At 40.6% G+C, this 22,813-nt stretch overlaps 2 protein-coding genes across 16 annotated transcripts in view; one reads left to right on the forward strand and one right to left on the reverse strand.

Annotated features, from left to right (window-relative positions):
* Window positions 1–22,813, forward strand: part of REXO2 (RNA exonuclease 2) — a 1,032,599-nt gene that overhangs the window by 370,750 nt on the left and 639,036 nt on the right. The window lies entirely within an intron of this gene.
* Window positions 5,537–22,813, reverse strand: part of USP28 (ubiquitin specific peptidase 28) — a 77,127-nt gene continuing 59,850 nt past the window's right edge. For 9 of the 15 annotated variants that reach the window (XM_050758069.1, XM_050758068.1, XM_050758074.1 and 6 more), the window contains 13 exons: window positions 21,750–21,958; window positions 20,441–20,511; window positions 18,841–19,069; window positions 15,536–15,727; window positions 14,779–14,918; window positions 14,432–14,617; window positions 12,981–13,076; window positions 11,371–11,549; window positions 11,173–11,251; window positions 10,310–10,389; window positions 9,669–9,792; window positions 7,987–8,182; window positions 5,537–6,165 (listed from right to left, as the gene is read on the reverse strand). In XM_050758069.1, the coding sequence (XP_050614026.1) occupies window positions 5,990–6,165; window positions 7,987–8,182; window positions 9,669–9,792; window positions 10,310–10,389; window positions 11,173–11,251; window positions 11,371–11,549; window positions 12,981–13,076; window positions 14,432–14,617; window positions 14,779–14,918; window positions 15,536–15,727; window positions 18,841–19,069; window positions 20,441–20,511; window positions 21,750–21,958 (1,957 nt within the window). In that variant the 3' untranslated portion in view covers window positions 5,537–5,989. The remainder of the gene's footprint in view (window positions 6,166–7,986; window positions 8,183–9,668; window positions 9,793–10,309; window positions 10,390–11,172; window positions 11,252–11,370; window positions 11,550–12,980; window positions 13,077–14,431; window positions 14,618–14,778; window positions 14,919–15,535; window positions 15,728–18,840; window positions 19,070–20,440; window positions 20,512–21,749; window positions 21,959–22,813) is intronic. The other 6 variants (XM_050758080.1, XM_050758078.1, XM_050758077.1 and 3 more) reach the window with 3 other exon arrangements.

Here is a 22,813-nt window from a genome sequence, read left to right on the forward strand (position 1 = left end):
TATTAAACATCAATTCACTTCTAGATATGAGAAGAAAAATGCAATCTGAAAAATGACATTTACCAGAATGTCAAAACACAAAAAAACCCAGGCATAAATCGTTTGGAAGAGGTGGAAGAACTTTATATAAAAATTAAGAAAAACCTTTAAAAAATAAGATACACCGGCCGGGCGCAGTGGCTCACGCCTGTAATCCCAGCACTTTGGGAGGTCAAGGCGGGCGGATCACAAGGTCAGGAGATCGAGACCATCCTGGCTAACACGGTGAAACCCCATCTCTACTAAAAATACAAAAAATTAGCCGGGCGCGGTGGCGGGCGCTGTGGTCCCAGCTACTCGGGAGGCTGAGGCAGGAGAATGGTGTGGGTCCGGAAGCGGAGCTTGCAGTGAGCCGAGATCGCGCCACTGCACTCCAGCCTGGGCGACACAGCGAGACTCCATCTTAAAAAAAAAAAAAAAAGATACACCATGCAGATGTCGGTTTTTCCCAAATTATCTCGTCACTGTAAACTTAATAAAAAATAGCTGGAGATTTGTGTGTGCATGTGTAAAACTAACAAAATGATCCTAAAATGTACGCCAAAATGCAAAGGATCAAGAATAGCCAAGAGGCCAGCCTCAGTGGCTCACACCTGTAATCCTAGCACTTTGGGAGGCCTAGCTGGGAGGATCACTTGAGCACAGGAGTTCAAGACCAGCCTGGGCAACATAGTAAGACCCCCATCTCTACAAAAAATACAAAAATTAACCAGGTCTTGTGGCAAGCTACTGTTGTCCCAGCTACTCAAGAGGCCTAGGTGGGAGGATCACTTGAATCTGGGAGGTTGAGGCTGCAGTGAACCATGATCACACCACTGCATTCCAGCCTGGGTGACGAGACCCTGTTCAAACAAACAAAAAATGAATAGCCAACACAATCTTGAAGTACAAAACTGGGGGGAAGTTGTTTTACCAGAAATCAAGAAATAAAGACTTGTTACAAAGCTATACTAATTAAGAAAGTGTGAAGGCCGGGTACGGTGGCTCACGCCTGTAATCCTAGCACTTTGGGAGGCCGAGGCGGGCAGATCACCTGAGGTCAGGAGTTCAAGACCAGCCTGGCCAGAATGGCAAAACCCCATCTCTACTAAAAATACAAAAATTAGCCGGGTGTGGTGGCATGGGCCTGTAGTCCCAACTACGTGAGGAGGCTGAGGCAGGAGAATCACTTGAACCCTAAGGCAGAGCTCGCAGTGAGCTGAGATCACACCACTGCACTCCAGCCTAGGTGACAGAGCAAGACTCTGTCTCGGAAAAAAAAAAAAAAAAAAAAAGTGTGATATTTGTACAAGCAGACAAATAGGATAATGGAACAGGCAAAAGAGCCCAGAAACAGACCCCTGTGAACACACCTGATTTATGACAAAACTAGTAGCATTGCAAGGCACTGGAAAATGGACGATATTTTCAATAAACAGGGCTTGGTCCATCAACTATCAAAGGTGAAACTTGCCTGGGCATGGTGGCTCACACCTGTAATCCTAGCACTTTGGGAGGCCGAGGCGGGCAGATCACCTGAGGTCAGGAGTTCAAGACCAGCCTAGCCAACATGGTGAAACCCCATCTCTACTAAAAATACAAAAAGTTGCCGGGCATAGTGGTACATGCCTATAATCCCAGCTACCTGGGAGGCTGAGGCAGGAGAATCGCTGGAACCCGAGAGGCAGAGGCTGCAGTGAGCCGAGATCGTGTCACTGCACTCCAGCCTGGGTGACAGAGTGAGACTCTGTCTCAAAAAAGGTGAAACTTCCCAAAGGCAACGGAATATCTTTATGACCTTGGGTAATAATTTCAAGAGGACATTATAAGCACTAAGCATGAAAGAAAAGATGAATAGATTCAAATATATTAATATCAAAAACTTATTTTCATCAAGACACCAAGAGTGAAAAGCCAGAGTTGAAGAAGATACATGCAATGCATACAACCAATAAGGGCTCCATAGCTAGAAGATATAAAGAACTCCTATAAATCAATAGGTTAGAGACAATAAATCCAACAACAAAAATGAACAAAAGACCTAAATAGGTATTTAACAAAAAAACAACGACCAAAGGCCAGTAAGTACATAGAGAGGCTCGAAGTTAGCATTCAGGAAGTGCACATAGAAACCACGAGATTATCACTGTGCACTTTCCTGAATGGCTACAATTAAAAATACTGATAAAACCAAATGTTGACAAGCATATGGAGCAACTGGAACTCACAAACCGACGGTGGGATCAAACTGGTATAACCATTTTGGTTATATGACCTGGTAATTTTACTTGTAGTTATACATCAACAGAAATGCACTCATATGTGCATCAAGACATGTACAATGAATGTTCTTGGTAGGATTGTGCATTAGCAGCCAAAAATGGGGAGCTCAAAGGACAATAAATGGTAAATATGGTCATACAATGAAATCCAATAAACTGAGCAAGGAAAATAAACTAACAGCTACATGACTTCTGACACCATCCCTTCTATCCTACCCTTGCTACATTCCCAGCACTCCACTTGATCCTTGTCTCTCATTCACTAAATTGTTTTATGTTATCTACCTCATATGTTCTTGAAGTGGATAGGGTAAAAATGAGTTAGCATGCCTGCTAGTTCTTAAAGGAGCTAACAAATCCAAACAGAAGATGATTGCAATTCCAGTTAACCCGGTCTAAATCTAGTCTCAAGAGAATTTATGCTGAGGTGAGGTATCCTGCTCAAACTCTTGAATCATTTTGGGTAAGGGTCACATAGATTTCTTCTTCCCCATGTCCTTATTCTTCTCAAGTCTTTAAAAAGGTAAAAACCAGGCCAGACACAGTGGCTCGTGCCTGTAATCCCAGCACTTTGGGAGGCCAAGGCGAAGGGATCGTTTGAGCCCAGGAGTTTGAGACCTGTCTGGGCAACACAGCAAAACCCCATCTCCACTGAAAATACAAAAATTAGCGGGGTGTGATGGTGCACACCTGTAGTCTCAGTTACTTGGGAGGTTGAGGTGGAAGGATCATTTGAGCCCAGGAGGCGGAGGCTGCAGTGAGCTGAGATCATGCCACTCACTCCAGCCTGGGGGATAGAGTGAGACCCTGTCTGAAAAGAAAAAAAAAAATGCTTAGCCTGACAGCTGTGAAAAAAGACAAACAAACCAGTCTGAGACCTTAGTTTGTGGAGGCCTTTGGTTGTACCTCAAGGTAGCCAGCTACTGTTAGGAGTAAGAAACTATTAATAGTTCTCAGGACTCCCCCTGGTGGATCCAAATAATACAGACCACTCAGCACCACACACTCCAGATGTCCACCTGTTCCTTTCTTGGCCAACTGTAGATTCCCAATAGCTGACCAGGAAATAACTACTGTGAAGGAGACACAAAACAAAATATTTTACATGACTACCAAGGACAGTTGAACAGTTGTTAAAAGCACAGGCTATGAAGTCAGACACACCAAGGATTAGTGTGCTAGTTCTACCACTTACAAGATCTATGACCTTGGATAAATCATGGTCCCTATCGTCATCCCAGTGTTAAGTAAAATAATATAACTGAAGCACTGCACACAGGACTCAATATTGACAGGGATTAAAAAGTGAAAGGCAAATGGTGGTACACAGAATGTTAAACTGTAAAAGGTAATCAGTAAGAAAACTGATGAACTTCCCATGAAACAAATCTTTGCAATGAGTTTTAAAACACTAAAGCACCTCTGAGTATCTGTAAAACATGGCCTACCATTAATCAAAGTATAGTTTGATCCCTGAAAAACATAGGTTTGAACTACTGAGTCCACTTACATGAAGTTTTTTTCAACCAAACGCAGATTGAAAATAAGAGTATTCACAGGATGCGAAAACCCAAGCATATGCAGGGTCTTTTCCTATATGTAGGTTCTGCAAAGCCAACTACAGAATTTGAGTATGTATGGATTTTGGTATATGCAGGGGTCCTGGAAGCAACTGCCAGTGTCTGCTGAGGGATGACTATATAAGAAACTCCATTGTAAGAAAATTGCTGGTTTTGCATTCTAAAATTTGACAAATTACAAAGTAGATGAGCTTACATGCAATGCAAATAGCCGATGAGATTAAAAAGTATCAGTTATCACTAGGTGCTGCTCAAGAATTGACTGTTGCCTTTTATTTCAAACACTGGCACTTCAGTCCCCATCAAGTTTATCAACCCTTTAATCTGCTTTTTGGTTTTAAAGAAAAAAATTGGAACAAGACAAATACCAAGTACGTCTATTTCCCAAATGGAAAATACATATTTAAATAAAGACCATACTGCACACCAAAGGTAAAACAAATACTTTTATTGCACATTTATAAAATCTGCATAGTTGTATCAAGAGTTCTTCCCTTTCATGATTCCATTAATCTTTAAAATTTGGTTAAAACACAATATCCAATCAGAAGCCTTTTAAAAATCATCAGTGGGAAGTATTTTTCTCTACATATACATATATATAGTTTTGCATATGTATGCTGCTTTTTTCTTTTGCTTTTTTTTTTTGTTTTTTTGTTTTTTTAAACAAACCCACATCCCTTACTTTTAAGGGCAAAAAAGAAGGCCGGGTATGGTGGCTCGTCTGCAATCCCAGACTTTGGGAGGCTGAGGCAGGCGGATCACGTGAGGCCAGGAGTTAGAGATCAGCCTGGCCAATATGGTGAAACCCCATCTCTACTAAAAATACAAAAATTAGCCAGGTGTGGTGGCACACACCTGTAATTCCAGCTATTCGGGAGACTGAGGCACGAGAATCACTTGAGCCCAGGAGACGGAGTTTGCAGTGAGCTGAGACTGCGCCACTGAACGCCAGCCTGGGCAACCCAGTGAGACTGTCTCAGGAAAAAAAAAAAAAAAAGCAAAAAAGAGGAGGTGAACCAAAATAGTCTTTGGGGCAGCAGAAGCCTTATCGACTGTTTTTGACAATTTTTAGGTATTAGAAAATTTTACCTAAATGCCTAACAACTATTAATGCATGATCTTCAGTCAAGTTACACAATGCTGTTCTGTCTAAAGTCCTTAACGCTTTCCTTTCTTTCACTGAGGACTGAGTATGAGGTTTTCTGGTTTATTTAAAAGATAGAAAAGAAAGGAGAGAGACAGGTCTCTTTTGATTTTTCAACATCTTACTGCCATGTGATCTTATATTCTACCCACATATAAAAGGGCGCGGTTCATCAGCAACCCATTTTGTCATCTCCTGTCAAGAGTCAGGCAAGGTTTGTATTTCTAATCTCTTGCAGTTAAGAATTTTTAAATGTCATCTGTATTTGATAAAATAACTAGTAGATGTTCATCTGGTTTAGGTTCTCATGAATCATTCTTCTATTCTGCTGTCCAAAATATTTATGCCTGAAGGATAATTTTAAAAGTGGCAAGAGGCTTAGAAAAGCCTAAGCATTGTTGTAGGTACAAGGCATTTCAGGTCTTGTGGCGTAATTCAACACCTTAATACACTGCTTTCTGCCTTTTCTAGTGAAATAGCTTTTATAATTTTGTACCTAAAAAGTGCAATTTTATTTTCTTTTTTTTTGAGACGGAGTCTCGCTCTGTCGCCCAGGCTGGAGTGCAGTGGCGCAATCTCGGCTCACTGCAAGCTCCGCCTCCCGGGTTCACGCCATTCTCTGGCCTCAGCCTCCCGAGTAGCTGAGACTATAGGCGCCCGCCACTGCACCCGGCTAATTTTTTCTATTTTTAGTAGAGACGGGGTTTCACCATGGTCTCGATCTCCTGACCTTGTGATCCGCCCGCCTCGGCCTTCCAAAGTGCTGGGATTACAGGCGTGAGCCACCGCGCCCGGCCGCAATTTTATTTTCAATCCTTCTTTACACATGCAGCATGGTTGGGGTCTGAATCGGAATCTTATGTGCCCATCTAATGCTCTTCCCAAGGTGAGCACTGTGACAACGAACTTCTGTGCAAGAGGCAGGCAGCCAGAAACCAAAATGGCCTTGAACATGTGGGAGCTTATTTCACTGTCACAGTTGAAACTCCTTGAATTGACTCCATGACAGCTGCAAATCGGCTACATAGGTCATAAGGAGAATTGGGTCGAATAGTTGGAGGCTCCTTCAAGACGATGATTTCTGCAGAAGGATCTAAAAGTCTGGGTAGAAACTCCCCTAGGCACAGCTGCAGATTTTCTGTGGAGGGAAAACAGATGTTACATATACAGCTAAACAGATCTCTGAGTAAAGGTGAATAACCCTGAAAGGCCTTCTATTAGCCCCTTACCTAACCTCAAACATCAAAGCATTATGCTGGCCAGCTACTAATAAATGATTATTCCTTCAGGCCAAACCAGGAGCAAAGGCAAATAAACCAAACTTTAGCTCACTGCTTTAGGCCACCTGATGCTGGCAAAATAACACTACATAACTACTTAATTATGAAAGGGTCTTCTAACCAATTGTCTTCTTAAAATACAAGGAAGTAGATATGATACTCTATATAGATATGACGGTAATATTTTCTTTCAAATGTTTACAATATATCCATGTATACACACGGTTTTAAATCAGGGGTGTACAATCTTTTGGCTTCCCTGGGCCACATATGAACCTCACCAACAATGGCTGACGAGCTTTAAAAAAAAAACTCATAATGCTTTAAGAAAGTTTACAAATTTGTCTTGGGCTTCAGGTTGGACAAGCTTGGTCTAAATAAAAACTGAAGACAGTAAAGGGAAAGACATAGCAACTATCTATTACAGAATTTTAAAATAAATACTATCAACTTAAACACTTGAACAAGTCAACGGATTTTTTTTTTTTTTTTTTTTTTTTTTTAAGATAGGGTCTCACTCCATTGCCCAAGCTGGAGTGCAGTGGTATGATCTCTGTAGCCTCAGCCTCCCAGACTCAAGCAATCCTCTCACCTCAGGCTCCTGAGTAGCTAGGACTACAGGTGCACACCACTATACCCAGCTAAGTTTTCATTTTTTGTAGAGGCACGTTCTCACTATGTTGCCCAGGCTGGTCTCGAACTCCTGGGCTCAAGTGAGCCACCCACCTCGGTCTCCCAAAGTGCTGGGATTACAGGCGTTAGCCACTGTGCCCAGCCCCATCAATAGAATATCTTTATGTCAGTGAGAAACTAACAAAGAGGATTCATATCAGAATATATACCAATTTTCCAAGTCTACTGAACTCACCTAAAAACAACCAGCTTTAGGTTCCCTCCTCAAGATGCTTTAAACAAGTAAGGATATTCCACTAATAAACTAATTTTGAAGTCATCATAGTTAATATGTTATGTAACTTCAAGCCACAGAAAAATTTAGTCAAGGCTCCCTCCCATAACCATACTCTGCATGAATTTTTTTTTTAATTTTTTTAAAATTTTTTTAATGGAGTCTCATTCCGTGGCCCAGGCTGGATTGCACTGGTGCTATCTTGGCTCACTGCAAACTCCGCCACCTAGGTTCACACCATTCTGCCTCAGCCTCCCGAGTAGCTGGGATTACAGGCGCCCGCCACCACACCTGGCTAATTTTTGTATTTTTAGTAGAGACGGGGTTTCGCCTTGTTGGCCAGACTTGATCTTGAACTCCTGGCCTCAAGTGATCTGCCCACCTCGGCCTCTCAAAGTGCTGGGATTACAGGTGTAAGCCACTGTGCCCAGTCAGATTTTGATTTTTCAATTATAAAAGAGTTCATCTTTTGGCACATGAGAGAGTAATGGAAGTCTGACATTTCTGGAGAGCAGTGACTTTTTTCAAACCAGGCTTGTTGGCTGCCCATGGAGCTGATTTGGCAGTCACGGGGAAGTTAAAGGGAGGTTAAGAGGGGCAGAGGCCCAGGTTCCCTCCTCTTGTTTCAATAGAGCAGAACCATTTTTAATTTACTTATATGCTAGAAGGTTCCAATTCCTTAAAAAGGTTTGGCAACCAGTGCTATCAAGTGAGAACACTGCAATTTCTAGAATTCTCAAAACCTTACAATACTATTAGCAAGAGCATATACCTGCAATATCTTGCCCAAGGTAAGAGCACCAATGGTTTCTCATGACCTCAATGGCATCCAGGTCATCCTTGGAAATGTCATTATTAATGATAAGGTGAATGCAGGGGATGATCAGTTCATTCATCACATTAATGCCCTCAGTTACAGAGTGATCATCATTTGTTTCAAAGAGAGAAGCTGCTTTGGCATTCAGCTCCTACAGATAAAAGGTAGAATTAGGTGGGAAAAAGTCTGAAAAAGATAAATATCTCTTTAGTAACAGCCTAAACAAGGGGTTCCCAAACTTTACTGCACATTGGATGTACTTAGGGATCTTTAAAAACTACTGATGCCTGGTTCCCACTCCTGATATGCTGACTTAATTAGTGTTCAGATGACCGGGACATTGGGATTTTATGAAAGCTCCCAAAGTGATTCTAGTGTAGCAAAGTTTATGACCCACTGGCCTAAACTTGTAAGTCAAGGTCATGCTTAACACCTGTTTCAACCAAAGACCCGTTCACTGGTTCTCCATCTCCTCTGAGCATCAGAATCACCTGCAGAAGACACCCTGCTGCCCAGGGTCTTTCTCAGGGATTCTGGTTTAACTGTCTAGGGAGAGGCCTGAGCTTCACAACTGTCTGCAAGCTCCCTATATGATTCTGATGCACACTAGGGGTTGGGATAATGGAAAGAGTCTAAATTCCTATTGCTGCATTACTTCAGAAGCTGAGTAGGATATTCAAAATGTCAATCTATTTGGTGACTTAAAATATAAAAACATGGCTCTAATAATATTCAGATCCATCAAATCAACAAGATCCCTTTTCAGTTTCAAAGTGGCCCTGCCACACCTATAACTAACACAGATGTCAAAGTATAAATCAGAAAACAAAGCTATTGAGTGTATGTCATGACTTAATCTCACCCATCCAGTATGAACAACGTCAAGGCAGTGGTAGAAACATTGCCCTGACTTCTGTGAAGGGCAAATTTGCTGGGTACTGGTGAAAACACACACAAGCCCACAGTCTGAAGGCAGGCCACCGCTTTACAGTTCTCTGAAGGACACACACATCACATAAACCCCTGGGGAGGCACGGGGATGTAGGTCTGCCTTTCCATGTAGTTTTACAGTGCAAATCAGGCCAGGAGAGAGTTAGTCTTCACTAGTATATGACAATGATGTTATCAAAACAGCAGGACCAATTCTTACAGTTCCTACCTTTATTTTTAAAAAATGGAGTGTCTTAGAAGTCACTAAAACTTTCACCTACCAACTTAAACGTGAACATGGAAAAAATGCTGCATTCCTTCCACACACATTTATTACATGCTTCCTACATGACAGGCACAGAGGAAATGGCTGAGTGAGAAAAGGATCTGTGCTCAAGTAATTTAGAACCTAGTAGGAAAGCAATGTGATAAAATCTATAATGCAGGCATACATGAAGGGCACACAAAGGGATGACTAATTCTCACCTTAACGTCTATCAGTTATCATTGAAGAAGAATGACATTCACTAAAAGTAACTGAAAAAGAAACCTGTTCCAATGTAAAACTGTTCATGGGATTTGGGCAGGGGGCGGGGAGGAATCTACAACCTGCTGAAGATACTGTTTTGAAAGCCATATCTTTTCCTGGCTTCAAGGAGCAGAGGTAAACAACAAAAAAACCTTAAGGCTTTACAAACAGTACAAACCAGAAGGCATTTTCTTCGGTATAGAGCAATCACGGATTCCTTGACCCCCCGGCGGGGCCCCTTCATCAGCAGGGCGGCATTGCTCTGGTAGGCATACACCAGGTAGGAAAGTGCCTCTTGGTACCTTAGAAAAATGGGAGAAAAACAACAGCTGAGTGCTCTTTTACCAAAATCTAGGGCTTAGACCTCACTTTTCCCCATTTCAAGAATCTACTTGGCTGCAATTATGAAAAAGTGAAGGGCCAAAGACTGTAGCCAGTCTCAGCTCTTCTACAAATTGGCCTAGCCATCCAAAGCAAATCATGAAACTTCCCTAGGCCTCAGTTTTTCCCATCTCTAAAACAAGGAGTGCTCACTAGGGTCCATGTCAACTCAAAAATTCATTTTCTGAGTTCATCTTCATTGATCACAAAGACAGTCTGGCACAACATATCTCTCAGCTAATACATCTCATTATGTGAAGGATGAAAAACCATGTGTGATGTTTAGAGCAAAACTGAAGCACTGGAAGAGAAGAGGCACACTAGTGTATGTGACAAGGGAGGTTATGCCTGGCTGTGACTCTTTAGTATTCCCAGGTAGGCATCTATAGAGAACAGCATCCTGACTAATAACCTTGGTAAAATAAAAGGCCAACATACTTTCCTTTTTGATAGAGTTCTAGGCCTGTTAGTAGATACACAGACACTTTTCGGAACAAACTATAATCTTCATGCCACTTCTGAAAAAGAATGACTACTATTAATAATTATGATCATAATAAATTGTTAGTGTCCTTTCCATCTAAGTTTTAAATTCATTACAAATATTTATTGAGCACATCTGGCTAACCACAAAAATAACAAACAAAAGCTTTCAGATAAAAACCTACTCAACATTTAATATAAAAGTCTACCATTGACCTTAATTTTCAATGTTCTGTTCCTTTCACTTGAGTAACAGAAGTATTTACTTCCTACGAGCTTTGGATTTTATCCTAACAGCTATGCCAAAGATATTCAGCTCTCACTTAAGTGAATGACCTCTTTAGGACTGGTAAAACCATACAGATACTGAAAATATGGAAGGACACGGACATTTCTAGTCATACAGAGCAATGTTCAAGTTGAGTAAGTGTGGTGAATACACCTTGGGTGGTACATAACATTGTTTTACATAGGATGCAATTGAAAACGTGTAGCTATGTATTTCAATGCATATTTTTAAAAATGTATCATTTAAAACAAACCAAAAGCATGATTTCAAGAATTTTACTGCCTAGGACAAGGCTAAAATAGGTATTTAAGGGAAGTGCTGATTCACTCTAACTGAAGAATGAAAATAAAGAGACCTACTATTCTGAGGACAAGAAAATATCATTTATCCATTCTTTACTACGATTTTTGGGGGAAAGTGGGAGAACAAGTCAGTTTGTGATAGCACAAAATCGTTCATTTTGCCTTAGGTACCATTTACCTCAGGAATTAATGCTTTTGCTCTATGGACTCAAAAGAAAAGACTTTACCTTGTACTCTTCCATATTCATGTCATCTGGACCAATTTCCTTCAGTTTCGCTTGAGCCACCTTCATAATGCTGATTGATCTGTGTGGGACAAAGTTCAGAAAGCAATGAAAGGGCACAGGGCAAAACTTCCCCAACAGAGGAGTCGGTCTAGCCTGACCCAGACCAAGGAGGAATTCACCTGAATATTCTCTTCTCACCTTTCATCATAGCTAAGATTTTTATCTGCAAACTGTTCCAGTAGGGTTCGTTCTACTACCCTTTTAGGTGCTTCATTTTGGAAAAAGTAGACAAGGACATGTTGAAGTCGAGGATCACTGTGAGAGGTGGGGGTCTCTTTGGCAAGCTGATAAAGCCTGGAGTATTCTTCATGGAATGCCTATTAAGGGCAGAATCAATAGTTAGAAAATAGTGTGCTGTGGGCTTCTGCACTCAGAAATTGATGACTTAGGAGCTAGGCAGTCTCTTAACTCTAAAAAAAGCAACTATGGAATATTTAAGTTTCTCGCATTTCATAAGGGATGAAACTGTTAGCATTCTGGCACCAAAAGCATACTGTATTTTTTTTGGGGGGGGTATGTGAGACAGGGTCTCACTTTGTCACCCAGGCTGGAGTGCAGAGCCATGATCACAGCTCACTGCAGCCCTGAACTCCTGGGCTCAGGTGATCCTCCCACCTCAGCCTCCCAAGTAGCTGGGACTACAGGCATACATCACCATGCACAGTTAATTTTTGTATTTTTTATAGAGATGGGGTTTCACCATGTTGCCCAGGCTGGTCTCGAACTCCTGAGCTCAAGCAATCCACCCACCTTGGCCTCCCAAAGTGCTGGCATTACAGGCATGAGCCACTGCGCCCAGCCTGCTGTTCTCTTAAGAAATTCAGTTTTCTCATGAAGTTCTCAGAAAAACAAATATTTAGTTTTAATTTTTATAAAAGGAAGATCCTTACGTGTCAATGACTTAAACTTTAAGCATCTATACAAATGCAATTTTACTCAAGTATGTTTAAAAACATGGCCCGCTTTGTTACGGCCTCAAAATTACAAAGGCACAATCTAACTCAGTGTTACTAGCAGACAACTCCTAACAACAACAATGAAAAGCCCTCTAGGCTAGGTGCCACAGAGAATGCTACCGCTAGCCAAGGCTGGGTGAGGGTCAAGAGAAGAGAAGCGAACAGCTTGTTCATCAGTTGGACAGGAAAGGGAGTTTCATATCTCACTTCACGGAAGACTTTTTTTTATTTTTTGGAGACAGGGTCCCACTCTGTCACCCAGACTGGAATGTAGTGGCACAATCATGGTTCATTGCAGCCTTGAACACTTGGGCTTAAGTGATCCTCCTGCCTCAGCCTCCAAATTAGCTGGGACTACAGGCATGTGCTACCATGCCCAGCTAATTAAAAAAAAAAAATCCTTAGTAGAGATGGGGGGGTCTCACTATGTTGACCAGGCTGGTTTTGAACTCCTGGCTTCAAGCAAGCCTCCTCCTGGGCCTCCCAAAGTGCTTAATTACAGGTGTGAGCCACTGTGCGCCCAGTCCTTTTTTTTTTAAATTTTTTTATTTTTTAAGAGATAGGATCTTGTTATGTTGCCCAGGCTGGAGTGCAGTGGTGCAATCACAGTACATTTCAGCCTCCAACTCCTGGGCTCAAGTGAGCCTCTACTTCAGCCTCCTGAGTAGCTGGGACTACATGCACACACCACCACACCCAGCCTTAATCCCATTTTTTCCCTTCTTATAGAATTATTTCCCCAATATTATGATGCCTGTGTTGTAAGAATTAGAATTTTAAAAACATTGATACCTTAATCAGCCCTGCTTCAGACCCATCTCGGTCAAAGGTCTGACGGGCTTTAGCTATGGCCAGGATGACCCCTTGCATGGCAGGGCTCAGCATCACCTACCACAAGGGGGCACAAAACACAGAGAGAAAGGAGAGAAGAAAGGTTCAGCAGAAGACGGTATGAAAGCAGGCTGAACGGAGTGCTAAAGGGCAGTAGAGCAGTGTGCTCTTTGGCTAACATGTATTGCAAGCTGAGTTTCACACACCCATTCCTATGTGCACCCACCACCTCTGTCCTTCTATATAATGTCAACACCCTGCCCAAGACAAGCTATTCCTACACTATATGTTCTAATTTAGTAGGATGAAGAAAGATGTACGCCTAAAAATATCTCCCAATATGGCACTGCTGGAGAATTAAGTTAAATTATAGTTCTCAGAGGGGAAGTGTCTAAGGTCAGAATTCCAATTTAGTTCTGTACTTTGGGTGTATATCTTACACACACAAATACTTTAGTTTTACTAGAATGAACAATACATTTAAAAGAGTCTGGAAACTAGGGACTATAAAAATATGACTCCATAAAGTGAAAACTTTTCAAGGATTTTTTTTTGCGGGGATGGGGAGACAGACTCTCGCTCTGTCACCCAGGCTGGAGTGCAATGGTGCGATCTCAGCTCACTGAAACCTGCGCCTCCCGGATTCAAGCGGTTCTCCTGCCTTAGCCTCCCAAGTAGCTGGGATTACAGGTGCACACCACCACACCCAGCTAATTTTTGTATTTTTAGTAGACAGGTTTCACCATGTTGGCCAGGCTGGTCTTGAACTCCTGACCTCAAGTGATCCACCCACTTTGGCCTCCCAAAGGGCTGGGATCACAGGCGTGTGCCTCCATGCCCGGCCTTGTCAATGATTTTTTTTTAAATACCCCACAGGAAAAAAATAGAAATCTGAGAGACAGAATTCATTACTGTTTACGTGCAGTGCAATTGAAGAGGAGACAGACAACAAATAACTTGGGGTTCTATAGCTTCTTCCTAAAGCTTTAGAATTAAAAATAACTTTAACCCCCATTTGTTCAGCTCACTGGACAACTGAAAAATTTACATCTGGAAGTAAAATAATGGACTAATATCCAGAAAAAAAGATTCCCTACTTTAAATTAGAGGCAATCTTTCATCCATAATACCAAAAATAGAAGTAAATTTTAATTTTCTGAGCAATCTAGACTCTGCAGTGGCCCCATTAAGTATAGGCCTGGGTAGATACACATATGCTAGGAGCGCTATACAATAGAAACACAGCTATCTTTTAAATAATGGTAACTAAGGTTAAAACCAAATAGCCTTTCTTGACAATCATTTGTTGCAATGAGAAAATATCAGCTATTGGCAGATACCTTAAAACAGTCACAAGAGAAGGAAATACAAGACTGACAACAAACAGCTAAATCCTGCACTCATCTCTGTACCTCCTCATCATATCCATCTGCATCAGATCTAACCAGAATCCTTCCCACACTGGGAATCTCGACTTCAGAGACCTCAGAATTAGGCTGGGCAGTAGACTCTGCATCATTAGCCTTTGGGGGCTGTTCTGACTGCTCTGCAAGGTTTGTTTCCTGGGGCATGGGCTTCTTGGGTTCAGCTTCTTTAAGCTGTGGCAGCAGAGTTGGGAGAAAGAGTAAGAAAAAACAGGAGAAATAAAAAGGGGTTGGTTAAATGCAGCAGAGACACAGAATAACAGAAATGTGAGGAAACTGGCCCTTGCTGCTGAAAGCCCGGCCCTCCTGAACTTGGACTTCCCAGTCATTCTCACCTCACTCAGTGCCGCTTCTACACCGCTCTTCTCATAGGCACGGGCTGTGTTTGCAATAGCCTGGGCAGTTTGCTCCTTTACAATCACAGCATGCTCAGATGACAAGCAGCGAACCCCATGAGAAGAGGCTACTGAAGGCTCTGATAAAGAATTGTACAAAGGTCTTAGCATCTGACAATAAATAGTCTAGAACGCTTAGATAAAAAGCAAGCAGAATGGATACAGTTTAATATACAACCCTGTTAACATAGCTTTTTACAAAGCCTATGCAGATTTTCCCTAGAAATTAATAACTATAAGAAATGGCTACTTCAGCAAGAACTCTGATAAAGTCTGCAAATTTTGAACCCACAGATAAGTCTGTAAAATTTAATGCACTCCCAACTTTGTCATATTTGTATACATTAAGAAAACTTTCTACAAACAAGCATCTTTCAGGAAGATCACCTTTGGAGAATGGTTTTCATAAAGTCTACCTATTAATCCTATCATAGTTTCTCCCATAACCTGGGAAATAAGCAAAACTATATATACAGTGAAGGTCACAGGTAGTCTTTCTGATACTGCTTCTGTTCATCAGAAATCACATTTTAATGCCACAATTCATTCCATCAGGTTGTACCTGGCATACCAACTGTATATGAAATATACTGTGAAGACTGTGGCATCACCTAGCCAGTTGAAGGGTATAGGGCTGGCTAGGGGAGTACAGCATGAGACGTTACTGGATCACTGGCATAAATGCCTTCTCAGATACCTTGCGATGTAGAGAAGTCCTGTGATGAGGAGTTGGTGGAGGACTCCATTTGAGGGATTTTGCAAGACTGCTCTTCTTCCCACTCCTCTACTTCCTGCTCAAACCGCCAGTTATCCTCCTGAATGTAATGCTTGAGTTCCACAGATAGGGCTTCCACTTCTGACATTTGATCTGATTCATTAGGGGCTGCCTCTGAGGAAAAGCAAAGATAAAATTAAAAGATCACAAGGAAACAAAGATCACAAGGAACCAAAATATCCTTTTTAGAAAAGAAGAAAGCAGTGTATTTCATCTTTATCTTACTCCTAACTAAAAACCATACACATATAATCCATCAGAAATGCAGGCTGAGTAACTCTTATCCAAAATGCTTGGGACTAGAAGTGTTTTGGATTTCAAAGTTTTTTTCAGATTTTAGAAAATCTGCACCATTAGTTACAGCTGAGCACCCCAAATCCAAAAATTCAACATCTGAAATTCAAAATGCTCCAATGAGCATTCCCTTTCAGCATCATGTAATGAAAAAGGCTTATAAAGTTTTGAGGATTTTGGAGCATTTGGGATTTTGGATATTCACAAGTGGCATGCTCAACCTGTATGGACAAAGTAAGGACAACAATCAATAACAGTGCCTGACATTTAGTAGGCACTCATTAAACATCTGCTAAGTGAATGAATAATACAGAATTAAAGATATGGAAAGTGGGCCAGGTGCAGTGGCTCATGCCTGTAATCCCAGAACTTTGAGAGGCCAAGGCAGGCAGATCACTTGAGGTAGGAGTTCAAGACCAGCCTGGCCAACATGGTGAAACCCTGTTGCTACTAAAAAAAATAAAAAATTAGCCAAGCATGGTGGCACATGCCTATAATCCCAGGTACTCAGGAGGCTGACGTGGGAGAATCGCTTGAACCTGGGAGGCAGAGGTTGCAGTAAGCTGAGGTTGCACCACGGCACTCCAGCCTGGGAGAGACAGTGAGACTCCATCTCAAAAAAAAAAAAAGATTTGGAAACTGGTCACTGTCAATCACTGGATATACCAATCATTTCAGGGAAATTCAGAAAATCATTAGAGCCAATAAAAATTTCAAGCTAAATAGTTTTATCAATTTAACTACTGCATTTGGTTGATAAGAATGTCCATTTCAAAAAGGTTAGAGATGAATTTCAAGACATTTAAACCATTAACTTTCACACAATTAAGTACTATGAGAAAGCAATTTGATACAATGGTGAAATGGTCAATAATACCTGGCTTTAATGGCAAGGATATCGACGACATATTAAATTTCACTTTCTAACCCTGTGACCAAAACAGTAATAATTTTAAAAAAGCCTATAGCAGATTAACACCTTCACATACTGGTTGCCTTAGTCAGTCTTTTCACTAAGCAAACGATAGTTTCCACTTGTTTGTTTCTATAACATAAAAATAAACCACGCATGCAATAACAAGGCTCCTATATACCAACAGCTGGTATATTCAAGCAGCTATTCATTCCTTCACAGAATAAATACACAATTTTGACAATCACTTACTGTTCAATGATCATTCTCTCCATTCCCTAATCCTCAACCACACTAGCAAATCAGAAAGATAATGTGCTACCTGGACAGAACATCTTACATGTTTGTTTTTTTGAGACAAAGTCTCACTCTGTTGCCCAGGCTGGGTGCAGTGGCATGATCTCAGCTCACTGCAACCTTTGCCTCCCAGGTTCAAGGGATTCTCCTGCCTCAGCCTCCCTGGTAGCTGGAATTACAGGTGTACACGACCATGCCCGGCTAATTTTTGTATTTTCAGTAGACACAGGGTTTTACCATGTTGGCCAGGTTGGTCTTCAACTCCTGGCCTCAAGGGATCCGCCTGCCTCAGCCTCCCAAAGGGCTGGAATTACAGGCGTGAGCCACTATGCCCGGCCAACACTTTTATTCTTAACCTGTAAAAGTAATGGCATGAGTCACCATGCCGGGGCGATGTTTCCTTACTTATGCAACACAGTAAAGTCTGAATACTAAAAACAAAAGCTTTCTATTATCTCACTTGTAAAATGTTCATCATAAGACCTCTCATAGAGGATGTGAAAGAAAGAATAATGTAAATTGAAAACACCACAGAATTTGGAGAATTGTATTTGAATCTTGGGACTGCCATTTATTTACTAACTATGTAATTAGTCAACTTTAGAACCTCTTGGAACCTGTTATCCAGCTGGAAAATGAAGATAACAACATTTTCTAACTCCTTCCCTCCTTTTTACAGTTGTAAGTTCTTAGAGAAATAAAAGTTTGAAAGCATGCTTTAAGGAGTAAAGTACCAATATAAATGATAATTATTATTGCTCTTTGCATGAGCAGTAGTACTATAAAAATTGTTAAACTATTCAAGCAAATATACCTGTAAAATTTAGTTACTCTGGGCCAGGCTCAGTGGCCCACAACTCTAACCCCAGCACTTTGAGAGGCTGAATCGGGTGGATCACCTGAGGTCAGGAGTTCAAGACCAGCCTGGCCAAGCTGGTGAAATCCCGATTCTACTAAAAATACAAAAATTAGCTGGGCGTGGTGGTGGGCACCTGTAATTCCAGCTACTTGTGAGACTGAGGCAGGAGAACCACTTGAACCCGGCAGGCAGAGGCTGCAGTGAGCCGAGACTGTGCCACTGTACTCCAGCCTGGGGAATAGAGCAAGACTCTGTCTCAAAAAAAGAAAGAAAAAATTTAGTTATTCTCCAAAGGGTGCAAAAATATATGTACTATCAGCACCATAAGATGGGGCAAGAAAAAAAAATACTTCACTAAAAACACAACAACAACTAGAGAATTAAAGTCTATCTACCGGAGGAAAGTTGAGTAAATTTTAAAAATACGTATATTCCACACAATGAATTATTATATAGTTGTTAAACAGAATGAGTAGATCCTTTTTCTAAAAATATAGAGATTGCTAAATACTCAATTAATGAAAAATGTTCAGAGTTGAATGGAAAAATAATCCCTTTGGGGAAAGGGGGGAGGGGCAGACACAGATAAATAGAATCTAGCATATGTATACAATGTGTCTTGAAGACTATATAAGAAACCTAACATTGTATACTTGGCTGGGGAGTGGGACTTGCGGTCAAGGAAAGAAGTAGTAAAGCAAACTTGTTTTTCCTTTTCATTCCCTTTTATACTGTCTATATTTTTAAAATGTATTATTATATAATAGTAAGTTGTAAATTTTTTAAAAAGCAGTACAAGACTGTTCTTCTCCCTGAGCAGTACAGATTTTCCCCAATCTATAGATTCTGCCAAGATATTTTTACCTGCATTGAAGTAGGGTAGTTTGTCATTAATGTACATCAGACAGTAAGCACTAACATTTCTCAGGCCCCCATAGGAATCTCTTTCAACTTCTTCCCAGGAAGATTCAGTAACAGAGATGTCATTGTACTTGAGCCAGCTCTGTCGGGGCTGATTATAGATATAGGCCCAATAGTGTCCAGCATTTGCTTGTCCTTCATGAACAAGAACTGCATGCAAGCGATAAGGCACCTGTAAGTCAGAATGTACATTCTCCAGTCAGGTGAAGCAAAGTAATCTGATAAAGTTTAGGTTATTAAGAAATAACTATTTATGATGTGATTAATGTGGGGTTCATATTAAAACATCTTGTGGATTCAAGATGAAGTCAACAAAAACACAGCCTTGGAATTGATCAATTATGTCTCAATCCCAAATCTTGAAAACCAGATCATTGAACTACATGACCTCTCTGAAGACTCTTTCAACTCTAAACTCCTCAGATCTAAAACCAAATATAACCTAAACATATGCATCCTTCTCATTCAAAACCCTGTTTATCTAAAAATAGAATCACCTTGACCACTCACACTGAAAATGCTTAGTATATTTGGGACCTAAAAAGGTTAGCAGCTATTTTATTCCACACCTATTTTATTTGGCACCAAAATTTAAGTTAACATATTTAACTCAGCCACATGCTTCTCAGAGTTAAGTGATCACTGATCTATCTGGAGTGAAGACCCTTTTAATGACATACTTATTTGTTACAAAATTTGAAAAGCACATTTGTATATTTTCAATATGGAGAAAATAAAACAATGCTTAAATGCTAATTAAATACTGGTAAAAGAGATGAAAGTCGTCACAGAATCAAATTAAATTTACACTTACTTTGACCTATTTTAATTACTGGTGAAGATTTTTCAATTAACACAAAAGAAAAAATGGGGAAACCTGAGTTTTACACGGTGCATTCCTGTTAAGCAATGGGCCTGTGCCTCAATGCCATTCTAGAAACAGGGCTCTCCTCCTACAGTCATTCTGCCCATTCCATTCATTCACACAGAAGACACTGAAAGTCCATGCCCCTAACTAGAATAGGTTCAGAGACACTCCTGGAGGCTCTCTTCCCCTCCATTCCCAGAATTTATTCTAACAAAAATTTCTGTGGATAGTAAGAAGTTCTGTCCTCTCTTTTGGAATTTATTATTATAGAAATAAAGCTTGAAAGCATGTTGTTAAATGAAAGATCTTGAAGAATCATGGAACTTTCGTAAAGAAAGGATAACTGTTCTCTAGTTCAGTTTTTCCCACTGCACTACTTAAAGTACCATTTTGTGAGTAATTTTTATTAGTATCTGACAGCAAACCTTTCTAAAATATGAAAAAATTCCACGTGGCAGAATTCAAACAAGTATGTGTTAGGTCCTGTTGTTGATAAAAGGTATATTGCTTTCTTTAGCCTAAAATAAAGAAACAGAACAACATCAATTTCTACCTTAAGTTTATTCTTACATCTTAGGGGAATTCCCATTGGGTTTAAAAGAAAACTATCAAATTTTATTTTTGTATCTACCATTAGCACATGCCTTGACTACTTCCCATCAATTTTCATTCTACCTGACGAAGGAGAGGATCGCAGTACATCTGTTCAATAGTCTGAGTAGTACTTGCAATACAATTCTTTAAATCTGTTTGGAAAAAGAAAAAAGCTTCATTAAAATTATCTCATTCTATGTCACACAGGCTACTTCAACTAAGCAAAGAATATTGCTAGGGTCCTACTGATTGCAGCTTCCCTCTAGGAACCACGAAGCAGTACACAGTTTTAAAGCAGCTAACTTTAAACCTAACTTTAGGTTATGAAGGCTTTTAGTTCAATGTAATTATATTAAGGTTTTAAAAAATTATTTTTTATAATTGGCACCACAATTTCTAAAAGAGTAAGCTGTTTAGGAAAAGATTTTAATGGGTCACTTGGCTGTAAAATGTATGTCTCAGACAGGATCTGAAATGAGAGAGCAGAACAAAGGGTAAGACTAAATTTCTCTGAATAGGATTCTGGGAAGAATCTGGAATTTCCATCATCTTTTTGTTCCCTAGACAAAAGGAGAAAGGAAGGGGGCTAGTCTGAGCAATATGGGCAATGAGGTCAAAGGGCTTTTTAAGAATACAATGCTGAATAATCCAATTTTACATTGTGCGTACTGCTCAAACACTCTGCCTCATTAACCTTCAGTAAAAGCATGCTTCATATAGAAAAGCCTGAAGAGTAGAAGTCCAGAAAAGTTAAATGCTAAATCTAGGTCAACTTAAGCTAGAGTTCAGATAAACTACCACAGAGACAGAAATCAGCAGATGCAGAAAAATCTCAGCAAAGGTGATCATTTCCCAGAAATTTTGAGGGGGAGATCCTTCCACATCTGTATAATAGGGGTGTGTGAGCCAAGCTTACAGGGCACTAGAAGTGCAAAAGAAGTCACAATTACCATGTCAAAATTCAAAAGCTTGGGCCAGGCGTGGTGGCTCACACCTGTAGTCCCAGCAATTTGGGAGGCCAAGGCGGGCAGATCAGTTTAGGTCAGTAGTTTAAGACCAGCCTGACCAACATGGTGCAACCCCGTCTCTACTAAAGAAAAAAAAAAAAAAAAAAACAGCCAGGTGTGGTGGTACATGCCTATAATCCCAGCTACTTGGGAGGCTGAGGCATGAAAATCGCCTGAACCCGGGAGGCGGAGGTTGCAGAGAGCTGAGACTGCACCACTGCACTCCAGCCTGGGTGACAGAGCGAGACTCCATCTGAGGCGGGGTGGGGGGGAATTCTGTAGCATGTATAGTAATGTCAGGAAGTGCACCAAGGTGCTTAACCTCCAAACAGTCAAAAAACAGAAAACGCAAAGAGTAACTGATAAGTTTTAAAAGAGCCAACCTTGTATATCTTGTTCAATCTCACTCCTCCACCTCTGAAGACAGGTCTTAACAAAGTTTATCTCCTCATCTGTGACTGTTCGTGGAGCTGGCTGTGCAGGCATTTCCACGGAAGACCGAGAAGATGTCAGTGGTTTAGACTTGTGTAGAGAATCTTCAGGAGAAGAAAAGGTACTTTCAACATCCAGAGAAGAGCTTTCTGTACTCGTACTGAGGAAGACAAAAATCATGCTCAGATGATAATTTCCAAAAGACACCTTAGCCTAAATTAGGTACTTTGGAAAGCAAGATGCTATATGAAAAAGTACAGGTATTCAGTGAGCATTAACTCTATAAAGGTACGGAGCCAAGCTTTTTCTCTAAATACATCATCTCATGTACCACAACTGGCCTGTGAGGCTATCTCTATTTTACCAACTGCAAGCCTAAGGTTTAAAGAAATTAACCAACATGCCCAAGTTCACCTAGGTACAAGGTAATGAAAACGAATCCAAAGCCAGATCGGCCAGAGTCTTTAGTTCATGTTCTCTGACCACTGATTATTCCTTCTCATGAGGATGGGAAGAGAAGGAAAATGGAAAACAGAAGACTAGGCCTGCAAGAATCAAAGAATCAACTACAGAGTTTACAAGATGAAGGCAACTAAAGTGACACTATCCATCCAGGAACAAAATACACAGAAGCAAGAAAAAGGAAGCATCAGCTGAATATACAACTCACAGGAATACACACTAGGTGACATCTTGGGGAGTTCTGAGAGAAGGGCTTCAAGTCAAACAATCCTAGCTCTACTACTTTAGCTAAATACCCAAGGAAGAGAGTATTTAGCCTCAGGTAAATAATATCTCAACTACAAAATATAAATGTTAAATTCTTTACCTCTTTACTGTAAACTAACAGAGAATAAAGCATACAAAGTAAATGCTAATTTCTCTATTAACCTATTGTCAGAGTAAAACTGCAGGTCGACAAACCAGCAGGAATATAAAATAAGTTTCTAACTGTAGTTAGGTTTTTCTTTTACACCGAAGCTCAAGAATATAAACTTCCTTTATTTTTTTTACT

Source organism: Macaca thibetana, chromosome 14, assembly GCF_024542745.1.
Source record: "Macaca thibetana thibetana isolate TM-01 chromosome 14, ASM2454274v1, whole genome shotgun sequence".
In the NCBI taxonomy this organism is placed as follows: Eukaryota; Metazoa; Chordata; class Mammalia; order Primates; family Cercopithecidae; genus Macaca; species Macaca thibetana.